Source organism: Capra hircus, chromosome 18 (assembly GCF_001704415.2).
Source record: "Capra hircus breed San Clemente chromosome 18, ASM170441v1, whole genome shotgun sequence".
Taxonomy (NCBI): Eukaryota; Metazoa; Chordata; class Mammalia; order Artiodactyla; family Bovidae; genus Capra; species Capra hircus.
The window spans coordinates 44,285,165-44,297,357 of record NC_030825.1 but is presented as its reverse complement, the minus strand read 5'-3'; the positions used below and the strand labels follow the sequence as shown (position 1 = coordinate 44,297,357).

The 12,193-nt window shown below is 51.3% G+C and overlaps 1 protein-coding gene across 4 annotated transcripts in view; it reads left to right on the top strand.

Moving 5' to 3' along the window:
• ANKRD27 (ankyrin repeat domain 27) overlaps positions 1 to 12,193 on the top strand; it is a 59,895-nt gene that overhangs the window by 30,778 nt on the left and 16,924 nt on the right. For all 4 annotated transcript variants that reach the window (XM_018062261.1, XM_018062260.1, XM_018062259.1 and 1 more), the window contains 9 exons: positions 692 to 784; positions 2,202 to 2,329; positions 2,830 to 2,912; positions 3,828 to 3,943; positions 5,275 to 5,367; positions 7,156 to 7,353; positions 9,200 to 9,259; positions 9,344 to 9,463; positions 10,563 to 10,607. In XM_018062261.1, coding sequence (XP_017917750.1) covers positions 692 to 784; positions 2,202 to 2,329; positions 2,830 to 2,912; positions 3,828 to 3,943; positions 5,275 to 5,367; positions 7,156 to 7,353; positions 9,200 to 9,259; positions 9,344 to 9,463; positions 10,563 to 10,607 — 936 coding nt within the window. The remainder of the gene's footprint in view (positions 1 to 691; positions 785 to 2,201; positions 2,330 to 2,829; positions 2,913 to 3,827; positions 3,944 to 5,274; positions 5,368 to 7,155; positions 7,354 to 9,199; positions 9,260 to 9,343; positions 9,464 to 10,562; positions 10,608 to 12,193) is intronic.

The window sequence follows — 12,193 nt, the reverse complement described above, 5'->3', positions numbered from 1 at the left end:
ACAGCCCTTCTCTCTGTTGCTGAGATGCGCAGACCAGCCTGTCAAATGGTTCTCTTGTCTGTGTGAGCTCAGTCGCTCAGTTGTGTCCGACTCTTTGTGACCCCATGGACTATAACCTGCCAGACTCCTCTGTCCATGGGATTCTCCAGGCAAGGATACTGGAATGAGTTGCCATTTCCTCCTCTGGGTCTCCTGTCTGTGGGCCCAGATAAAACGCAGGGACAGAGCTCTGCAGGCATTAGGACAGATATTGTGAGAGGCGGGGGAGGCCAGGACAACCTAGGTTGCCTTGGGGACGATAGTGCTGTGTGCATGCCACATTCCACACTTAGAGATGCTACATTCTACACATGCACACACACACACACACAAACACACTCAAACACACACACTCACAAACTCACACACACTCACATACACTCACACACACACACTCACAGCCAGTACACTGTCCACCTCCCACATCCCTGCTGGGTATTCATTGTCAGAGCCCCGCTTCCCAGAGAGGTAAATGGGGAGCCCCTCTCCCAGCCTGATGAGGGTCTGCTGTGCAGCTCAGTGGGGGCGGGGAGAGGCGCCGCCGGGCCCGTTCTGTGGGAGATGGCACTGATCGTCCTGGGTCCTCTGTTTTCAAGGACCTGCACTGCAGCTCATGCTGTGTGATAACATGGCTTATCGGCTTTTCCTGCAGGAGTCGGAGGGATTTGGTGACAGACTGTTCCTGAAGCAGAGAATGAGCTTACTGTCTCAGCTGACCTCCACGCCCATCGACTGCCTGTTTCAGGTAAGATACGGGAGGTCCTGGGGGTGCAGATGTGCGAGGGGTGCTCCGTCTTCTATTTCTTAATATCTATTTATTTTTGTTTATTTGGCTGCTGCTGGGTCTTAGTTTCAGCATGTGAGATCTAGTTCCCTGACCAGGGATCAGACCCGGGCCCCCTGCATTGGGAGTCTTAGCCACTGGGCCACCAGGGAAGTCCCAGGAGCTCTCCATCTTTCCTCGCCTCTTGAGTCTCTGTAGAAGCCATCAGGGTGGTTTGCATAGTTCAACACCGAAGTCCATTTTGTGCTCAAGGAGGCGGTAGGGATGCTGGGGTCTCATGGGATCAGTTTGCTGCCCGTCTTCTCTGATGTGAGCTGTGCTGCAGCCCTGCTGGACTGGGCCCCTGTGAGTGGAACCCTCTGCCCGGCTGTCCTCCTCTCTCCATTCAGCAAAACATGGCCTGTTCTTCACCATCTGCTCAGTGGCACCTCACTGGCAGCTCTGCCAGAATCAGTGCCTCTTCTCAGCTCCAGGAACCTGCATTATAGACACCTGTGTGACCGCGCTGGGCTGGGAACACAGCACCTGCTGGTGGCTTGACCCCCAGGCAGTGCAGGAGGCTCCCTCTTCAGATCTGATCTACCACGGGGAGGCTGGCGAGGTGCCCTGGGAGGGCAGTCATCAGGAGGCCACCAGCCAGAGTGGGTTCCATGAGCTCTGCGCCCCCAAAAGTCTCATTCCATATAGGAAGCATCCGGGAGTCACAGAGGTGAGCCCTGCAGTTAGCAGGAGTCTCCTACTAATGGCAGCTCTTCTGAAAGCCAAGGCTCTATTAGATTGTAAGACAATTGTAACCTAAAAGAAGGGTCAGAATCTACGCTGACCCTCAGGGTGGATTGTCCCCCCTATGCCTGTTGCTCTGCAACTTTTGTGAGACTGTCGTTATTTTAGTTAGGGAAAAATCCTAACATTTGCAAAACTAAGAGAGAGTAGTATGATGAACGAACCTCCGTGTAGCCATCTCCCTAATCGTGTTTCATTTCTATCCCCTGGCCCCACTTTCGCCATCCATCCAAATCATTTTGAAACAAGTCCCAGAGAACAAGTCATTGCATCCATCCACACATTGATGGGCTTCCCTGGGGGCTCAGATGGTAAGGAATCTGTCTGCGATGCAGGAGATCTGGGCTCAGTCCCTGGGGTGGGCAGATCCCCTGGAGGAGGGCCTGGCAACCCACTCCAGTATTCTTGCCTGGAGAATCCCCATGGACAGAGGAGCCTGGCGGGCTACAGTCCCTGGGGTCGCAGAGTCAGACACAAGTGAGCTACTAAGTGCACACACATAGATACATGTTTCTGTAAGGATGCTTCAAAAATTCACAGTTTAGAGAAGGAATCGTTCCTTCAAATCAACAGTGTTGTTGATGTTGCTTTTTAGCATATTGCATCAGGTAACCAGAAGGAAGTGGAGAGACTGCTGAGTCAGGAAGACCAAGATAAAGATGCCGTCCAAACGATGTGCCACCCTCTGTGTTTCTGTGATGACTGTGAGAAACTTGTCTCTGGGTAAGAGGGCCCCTTTGCGCCAGGAAGGGGGAGACTCGGGCCTGGGCGGAACTTTCCCCCTCGTTCACTGTGCAATTTGGAATAAGGAACTTATCCTTGCTGCACTCTGCTGCTTCCGCTGTAAAGTGGAGATGGTAACCGCCACCTCTTTGGAGAATCAGATGAAATAAAAATACTTAGCATCCTGTTGGGCTGCTTAACCTAGGGAGGCGGGCAGAGGGCCTGCCCCAACCTCGGAAAGTAGGTTTTCGCAGGGAGGACTATCAGCTCCTCCCCACAACCTTTTCCGTTTTCCCTTATCTTTATCGGGCTCTTTGGCTGGGTGTCAAAGCCTGGAGGGCTGGGTGTGCGGAGGGTCCCGGCGGAAGCCGTGGTTGGTGCTCTCCAGGACGCTGTAGAGGAGACCCAGCTTGGATCACACCAGAGGTCTGTCTTCTGGTCCCAGGACCCCAGCATGTCCATGCCTCAGTCTATTTCTCTGTATTCTCTTTCCCTTTTAGGAGGCTGAATGACCCCTCAGTTGTCACTCCATTCTCCAGAGATGACAGGGGTCACACACCGCTTCATGTGGCTGCCCTCTGTGGTATGTGGTCTGGCCTCTGTGCTCTCAAGGCAGAGGGATGGGGGCCGAGGGTGCCCCAGCAGAGTGTAGCTGCTGGGGGAGGTGATGTGGGGTGGTGGAAGGGATTGTATCACAGGCCCCCAACCCCAGGACCTTCATGTGCTGTCCCCGGGCTGGAAGAGCATGTGTCTGGGCTGTGTGGATGCCTGACACTGCTCTGGGCTGGTGGTCCAGCCAGGGAAGGCTTGAATCTGGACTATGAGACTGACCTCAGAATTAAGGTTCTTATATTCCTGTTAAAAAAAAAATTACTATCTTTAATTTATTTTTTATTCTATATTCTTCTCCATCATGATTTATCATAGGATACTGAATTTAGTTCTCTGTCTTTTAAAGTGCACAGTCAAATAAAACTGCACATTCAAGGTAGAAAACACAGCATCTGTATACTCTTGCGACCCTGCAGTCGTCTAAAGATTGTTTTGATCCATGACTGAAACGTCACCATGCTTGAGTGTGTGTGTATAGAAAAGATATGATATTGTGGGGCTCACACTGTGGGGTGCTTTTTTTCACTAGGTGATATGTAAGAACATTTCTCCATGTCAGTATTTTCTTTTCATGGTTGCGCAATATTCCATCCTGTGAAGTGATGCACCATGGACTCTTCTGTGGACATCTAAGGCTCCTTTCTCCTACCTTCTGTGGCTGCGGCAGGGGTGTTAGGTGGGGGTGGGGCCGAGCTCCCTCCAGAGGGGAAGCATTACCCCAGGGTGTCCAGAGTCTGCAGCGTGTGACTTGACGTTAGCTCTGGTTCCCCCGACGCAGAAAGATACCTCCTGGCACGACCCGTGCCAGCAGATGAGAGGGTGAAAGAAAGCCGTGGCTTTGCTCACTGGTTTCAGAAAGCCCACGCTTTTCCCTTCTGTTCTGCAGGGCAGGCGTCCCTCATCGACCTCCTGGTTTCCAAGGGCGCAGTGGTAAACGCCACGGACTACCACGGCTCCACCCCCCTCCACCTTGCGTGTCAGAAGGGCTATCAGAGTGTGACGGTGAGCAGCTGCGCTCTGCTCAAGGCCTTGCAGGGCTGGCCTCTCCTCTGTGCCATGTGGGATCTCGGCGAGCCTGGGGTCTCAGGCGCCTCCCCCAGAGTCTGCTGGGCCAAAACTGTTAGGTGTAGATTAGAAACGTCACGGTAATCCGCGGTAAGAAGGGCACCCCCCCCCCCCAGATAATAGAAATATTTTAGATAGAGCCCCAACATGGATTTTCCCTTAGACTTAATACCTACGGTGAGAAGACAGTCCAGAAACTGGAAAGCAAAACCCAGTCAGTGATGTTTCGATTTCAACTGAAGTTGTTTGGTACGTAAAGTGCCTCCATTCCTGAGTTCCTGCTAGTGATTGATGGGGGTTGTTTTTCTTTTTAGAGTTTTTATTGGAGTATAGTTGATTTACAATGTTGTGTTAGTTTCAGCAAAGTGAATCAGTTATACATATACATATATCCACTCTTTTTTGTTTTAATGATCTCTAAACTTTTTCACAGGAAAGATGAGTGATACTTTTTTTGCTTTTATTTTTTCAATTTTTTCAATTTTTTTGTGTAATTGAAGTATAGTTGATTTACAATGCATACGTTGCAGGTGTACAGCAAAGTGATTCAGTTATATATATATGTGTGTGTATGTAGTGTATTTATAGTGTACAATCTTCTTTTTACCTTTTTAATTTTAATTTTTTTAGGCCAGTATATGTCTGACATTGCACACAAGACTCAGTGCCCTGGGGTTGTGGGGAGCTAACCTTCACTGACTTATTAAGCACCAGGCCCAGGGCCAGGTACTTTTTTTGTGTGTGTAATTTTTTCTTTATTTTCTGGCTGCGGCATGCAGGATCTTAGTTCCTTGACCAGGGATTGAACCCAGGCCCCTTTCAGCGGAAATGTGTTGTCCTAACCACTTTTCACTTTTATGCATTGGAGAAGGAAATGGCAACCCACTCCAGTGTTCTTGCCTGGAGAATCCCAGGGATGGGGGAGCCTGGTGGGCTGCCGTCTATGGGGTCGCACAGAGTCGGACACGACTGAAGTGACTTAGCAGAAGCAGCTACTAAACCAGTGATTTTGTGTCATGACTGACACAACTTAGCAGCAGTAGCAGCAACCACTGGACCACCAGGGAAATCCCTATAGTATATATTCTTTTTCAGATTGGTTTCCATTATAGGGCTGATATAATTTTAATTGTAATGTAAGTAGATAAGGTTGAAAAAGGAGACTGGGCAACAACCCCCTGTAAGACCCTAGGCCGTGCTCCCGGAGGGCTCCAGACCTGCCCTGTCCTGCTCACTGGCGCTCACTGCTCTCTCCTCTTCCTTGGAAGCTGTTGCTGATGCACTACAAAGCCAGTGCCGAAGTGCAAGACAACAATGGTAACACCCCCTTGCACCTGGCCTGCACCTACGGCCACGAAGACGTAAGTGGTCCTTGCTGTCCCCGGGGAGGGTGCCTTACCCTTTCTCACTGGAGGAGAAATGTGAATTTCACATTTGTTGCATGTTATATTTTATGTTGACAATTATTGGAACATTTGGTGTATTATTTTTTTAATTAAAAAATTTAAAAGCATATTATAGATGCTATATTGAAATAACAGAAATCTAAAACATAACTGCCCATTGTCTTCTCCTGAAATCTTGTGCATCATCCCTGCTGCCATCTGCTTCTTGCCTTTGTTCACACTCAGTCTTTACATTTTATATTTTAGTGGTAATATCAAGGAATTTTACCATTTCTATTTTTGCTTAATATTTAACTGTGTGTTTGTTTTTTTTCCTAACCACTCTCTCCCTTGCTTCTCTCCACGGTGATATACAGGTAGATTTATACAGACAAAGGGCTAAGTGGTTGAGGAGTGAAAATGAAGTCATACTCTACACATGTTAAAAAAAAATTTTATTCTTATTTGGCTGCATCAGGTCTTTGTGATGTACGGGGTCTCTTGTTGCAGTTCGAGGGCTTAGTTGCCCTGCGGCATGTAGGATGGCTCAGCAAGTAAAGAATCTGCCTGGAATGCAGGAGACACAGAAGACATGGATTCGATCCCTGGGTGGGAAAGATCCCCTGGAGAAGGAAATGGCAATCCGCTCCAGTATTCGTGCCTGGGAAACCCCATGGAGAGAGAAGCCTGGTGGGCTACAGTCCATGGGGTTGCAAAGAGTCAGACATGACTGAGCAACTCAGCACAGACATACATACGATGTGGGATCTTAGTTCCCTGACCAGGGATCGAACCTGCATCCCCTGCATAGGAAGGCAGACTCTTAACCACTAGACCACCAGGGAAGTCCCCCTGACATATTTTTATGCAGCTTATTTTCCTAACTCACTACATTGTGGACATCTTATAGGTCAATCAATGTAGATCTAGCCCATTCTGTAATTGTTACACAATAATCTGTCACGTGTATTGTGTCAGGGTCCCTGAGGCCACTCCGCAGCTCGGTGACTCACTAGGAAGGCTCACAGGACTCAGCATCCAGTCGCTTCACAGCTCTGATTTGTTGTAGTGGAAGGACACAGAGCAAAACCAGCCAAGGGGAAGGTCCAAGGATGAAGCCTGGAGGAAAGCAGGTACAGGCTTCCAAGAGTCGCTCCCTGTGGAGTCGCTCAGGACACACTTATTCGTCCGGCAGCGTAACAACACGTGCACGGTGTTCTCCACCAGAAGCTCATCAGGGACTCAGTGCTCAAGATTTTGGTTGGAGGCTGGTAGTGTGAACCGCCTCTGCCTAGCATGTTTCAAATTCCAGACTCCCAGAAGAGCAGCAGGTGTTCAGCATAAACCACTGTTGGACAAACAGTTTAGGCCTAATGAGTCCATCGTATCTATCAGTCAGGGCACTGTGAGAACGGTCCTCATATCCAAGCTCCCAAGGAACTTGGCCAGTCTAGGGCCAGACTTACAGGCTGGCCTCTCAAGGGATGATGGTCGGGCCTACTCTGGGAACTCCTTGCTACACATGATATGCGACAGTTTATTCAGCCATTCTAGTTGATTGGCAGTTGGGTTCTTAAAAAATAAAAATGATGTGTCCTGATCAGGTTACCTGGAACCCTGGAGGTGTAATGTTCTATTACTGAATGTTTGCTTGGCAGATGGCACCTGGATCAAGTCGGGATTCGGGCTGAGGCTGCAGGGTGCGCAGATCTGCCGGGGGCCTGGCATGTGAGCTCACGGGGTCCTCTCCCATTCTGTTCGCAGTGCGTGAAGGCTCTGGTCTACTTTGACGTGCAGACCTGCAGACTGGACATTGGTAACGAGAAAGGAGACACCCCCCTGCACATCGCTGCCCGCTGGGGTTACCAGGGCATCATCGAGACCTTGTTGCAGAACGGGGCGTCCACGGAGATCCAGAACAGGCTGAAGGAAACGCCCCTCAAGTGTGCGTTAAACTCAAAGGTAGCGTTTTTCCTCTCAGAGCGGCAGTATGACTTAAAAAAATCTATCACCATCCGCAGATCAGGTCTCTGCTGTGCTGTCCAAACTGTGCGTTGGTCCCCAAGGCTAGCACTCACGCATACCCGCTGTGCTGCGCACCACATCTGGTGGTTAATGAGGTTCATGCAGTCACATTATTTTCCATCTTAGTAGGAGTTTTTCTTAGTGTCCTACCAAGAGCTGCTCCTGCAGAGTTTGCCTCTGAGGGCTGTTGGCTTGTGAGCAGATAGAGTGAGAGGAGATGGGGCGGTGGCTCTGGCCAGGGAGAGCAGGGGCAGGGCATGGGGACGGCAGCATCAGCTCTGTTCCCCATTCCTGCACCCTCAGCGCCTGAAACCTTGTTCTGAGTCGGCCAGCTCTGAACGTCATTGGGTATGGTTTCCTCCATAAATGATTTGTCAGCGAACTACTACCCTTTCCTGCCAGTAACTTCTGGACACACGTAGTTTGGGGCCACATGTCATGCAGTGCTCACTTGCAAGTGGGTGGGGGATGCGGGGGTCCTTCCAGAGGCCAGGCCTGTATGCCTTGTGGCAGCAACCCTGTTGAAGGGATGCCCACAGAGAAGCATTTGACCAACAAGCCGGGGGAGCAGAGGGCCACCTGCCCTGGCCATCCGTGGTCCTGATGTCCAGACCAGCCTGGCTGGTGGCTCGCGCAGGTGATTCTGTTTCCATGCAGGTCTCCGGATGTCTCTCTTTGCACAGGCCCTACTTTCGCCTCTGGATCATTCCCAGCCCTCATCTAGGGAGTTCTTTTAGTTCCTTCCTGTCTTCTAGGAGTACCAGTTTTTGTTTTTAAACCACTTTATTGAGGTATGAGTGACATACAGAAAGCTCCTCAAGACGGTAAAAAGTCTGCCTGCAATGCGGGAGACCTGAGTTAGATCCCTGGATCAGGAAGATCCCCTGGAGAAGGAAGTGGCAACCCACTCCAGTGTTCTTGCCTGGAAAATCCCATGGATGGAGGAGCCTGGTGGGCTATAGTCCATAGGGTCACAAAGAGTTGGACACGACTGAGTGACTTCACTTTCAATTTCATTGAGGTATGCATGCCATATAGAAAGCTGTACACATTTAGCATATGCAACTTGATGGGTTTGGAGGTAAGTCCACACCCATGAGACCAGCACCACAGTCTATGCTGTGAACAGATGCATCACCTCCAGATGTTTCCACCCCTCTGCCCTCTTTGTTTACTATTATTATTGTGTGTGTGTGTGATAAGGGCACAGTGTAAGACCTAGTTTTCGGAGTTTTCGGATCCAAGTTTTCAGAGGTTTAAATCCCTGCTTCTGGCCCGGGGGAGGGGAGCAGGCTCAGCTGCCCATGCCCTCACGGGTTCTCAGCTTTGCAGCAGCCAGAACTGGGGGACTGCGTGAGGCCACCCTTGGCTGGAGATGCCCATGAGGGGCTGAGGGCACCTCTGTCCTGGAGCTTCTCCCCAAGGCCCTTCCAGAGGGAGATCTGCAGACAGAAGAAGCAGATGCCATCCTGCTCGGCTCTGAGCTGCTCTCACTTGCGGCCCCTGGGCGCCAGTGGAAAGGCCGTGTTTTAGGCCTGTGCACAACCAGCCCAGGCTGGACCAGGCAGCCTCTGAGGCTCCTCTGTGCCTGGGTAGCCTTGTCCCCCGAGCCCATTGGTGGGAGACCAGCTCTTCCTGTTGAACTTAGTGTGAACCTGAGTAGGTTTTCGCCTGCTGTGGCCTGGCTGGGCTGTGTGCCCTCCCAAGGAGGTGGGGGGCACCATACAGGTGATGAGACTTTGGTGACTCATCTCAGGACTCATCCGCGTCCCCTTCGTCCTAGATTCTGTCCATCATGGAAGCCCACCATCTGTCCTTCGAGAGGAGGCAGAAGTCTTCAGAGGTAAGACGGCAGGGCTGCACTCATCGGCCCCGTTCGCGACCAGCCTCTGTCTGGCCCTCACCCCCCCATCTCGCTGGGCTGTAGGTGTCTGTGCAGGCCCCTCAGTGCTCCATGGACTCCATCAGCCAGGGCTCGTCCACCTCCAGCTTCTCCTCCGTGTCGCTGAGCTCCAGGCAAGACGAGCCCAAGAAGGACTACAGAGAGGTGAGGCCCCCAGACGGCAGGGTGGAGGGGGCCTGTGTGCTGGGGGCCAGTGAGCCCCGGCCTGACGGGGGCCATGCCGCACCCTTGGGGGAAGCCCAGCCTCCTCCTCCTTGCTCTTCATGGACACATGTGCTCAAGTGTCTGTGTGTGTGTGTGGGAGTGGATGTGTGTGATGGGAGGGGGTATTCTAAGAAGCCTCCAGGTAGAGACACGTGTAGGCCCACTGCTTTAAGATTATTTTACAAAGCACGTTCTCGGCCCTTCCCTCCCGCGCCGTCAGCACACTTATTAACTTGGTGTGTCGTTCCCGACTTCCTGCAGAGGTTATGGAGATAGTTACACGTCCTCTCGCACTATGTTTTATAAAAGCTGACTTATACCCTGTTTGTTAGTTTTTTTTTTTTCCTGTCTAACTTACCTTAGAGCTTTTGCAGAGTCAGCCCACAGAGCAGACCATGGCATGGATGTGCCCCAGTTCCTCCCCTGTGGTTGGGGAGCCCTCACTGACCCCACCCCGGGGCCCCTCCACCCCTGCCACCCCTAGCTCAATGCAGAACCACAGCAAAGAAAAGCCTGGAGACATGCTCCAGGGTCTAACACAGGCCGGGAGTGGATCCATGAGCTTTAACCTCATGGTATCCTAGCTGGTGGATAACGAGAGCTGAATAGATGCAGGTCTGACGGGTGGTTGCCCTCTTAGGAAGCACTTGGGCTCCAGGTGGCTGGTGGCCCCCTGTGCCACATGAGTGGCAGGTCATCTTAGAGGCCTTATATGGAGGGTGCCCTGTATGAACAACTTAGGGGATGTGTTTGAAAGATACTGAATGGAATCAGGAGACAGGAAAGCTACTAGGTCTTCAGAATGCTCTTTTTTTGTTTGTTTTTCTAATGATAAGGTGACTTTTACCTTTATTATTTTTGACCATGAGGCTTGTGGGAGCTTAATTTCCAGATCAGGAATTGAATCCAGGCCCCCAGCAGTGGAAACACTGAGTTCTAACCACTGGACCACTAGGGAATGCCCAGAATGTCATTTTTATTGTTTCTGTTCTTACCATATTATTATATTTTCCCTTACATTCTTTTTCCTTTTATTAAGGTAGAAAAACTTTTAAGAGCTGTTGCTGATGGAGACCTGGAAATGGTGAGTTTTGTTTATTAATTAATAGTTTATTTTTTAGAAAGATTTAGGTTCACAGCAAAATTGAGCAGGAAGTACAGACAGAGTTCCCATATCCTATCTCCAAACACATACAACCTCCAAAAAAATGGTGAGTTTTTAGAAGTGAATTTCAGCTGAGGCAGCTGTGCCTGTGTGTTTTGTCTCCAGGTGAGTTAGGAGCTGTGGGGGTCTTTGTTCACGTTCGCGCAGAAGGGGTGCATTTCAAGAGTGATGGTGATGGGATGGGATGTACCCCCAACGAGGCAGGTGGGATAAAGCCTCAGAGGGAGCCAACCCCGCCTTTTAGACATTCATATTCCAGGAGGGTGGCGACGCTGGCGAGAGGGCCGGACCCCGCTAGCCGGGAGCAAGGTGAACAGACTGGGTAGGGGATGGGTAGAGGTGGCGAAGGGGAGGACAGAGCACAGAGGGCGTTGGTGTGGCCTTGCAAGGAGCTGTGGGCGATGTGGCATCCTGGTCAGGAGGCTGAGTCCCAGGCTCGGAGCTGAAAGGACCCCAACAAGCAAGTGTCCAGATGAGACGGCGCTAAGGTGTGCGTCCTAACCCTGCCGGTCAGGCGACGGGGAACAGCTATGATGAGATCACTGGAGACACTCAGGGGCAGTCCCCCTGGCTTATCTTAGGCTTCCTGAAAGGAATTTGTTCTGTCTTCCACTTTATTTGTTTTTAATTAAAAAAAAATTTTTTTTTTTTTTTAAATTTATTCGGCTACAGCGGGTCTTAGATGCAGCAGGTGGGATCTTTAGTTGTGGCCTGTGGGATCTAGTTCCCTGACCAGGAATTAAACCGAGGCCCCCTGCGTTGGGAGGAAGGAGTCTGAGCCACTGGACCACCAGGGAAGTTCCCTGTCTTGCACTTTAAAAGGAGGAGTAGATTAGCCCTTATCAGATTTGGAGCCTTGAGTGGATTGGGTTTACAAGAGCGCTTTCAAGAGTCATGTTTCAAGAGTGCTTCTCAAGGATGATGGAGTTTGGGGTGGTGGACAGAAGTTCCTGGGATCTGAGTAGCACAGTCTCCGGGGGTATATGGAGTCAGAACATAGTTGTCAGTGTCTTAGCCTCTGCCCAGAGCCCCCTGTGAACCCGCAGCCTGACTCACAGCTCCTCTCATGGGGGGATCCGGGGTGTGGATCTGGCCGGTGCCAGCTGCTCCCCTCTTGAGACCAGCCCCGGGGAGGTCAGCGTTCTTTAGGGAAGCCAAGGAGGAGTTTCTCAGGCTCCTACGAGTATAGAGGAGACCGACCCTTCTTTGTCACGACACTCTGCTTTCGTCCTGTGGGCGGGCTAGTGGGTGGGGCTGCTCATGGAGGAGCCGAGCAGAGGCAGGCTGCCCGGTGCCCGGTGGTCACCACCCATACCCACCCACACACACGACAGAGCCCCCATCCCACAGCCCGAGACCACTGCCCTCAGCCCCTGCCCCCATCGTATGTCTCCTAACCACCGCCAAGAGGAATCGCCCTGAGTCCAGTCTGTCCCAGCCAGCCTGGGAGGTGAGGCCCTGGGGTCAGGTGAGGCCTTCGGCCTGGATGGAATATTCGCTGTCAG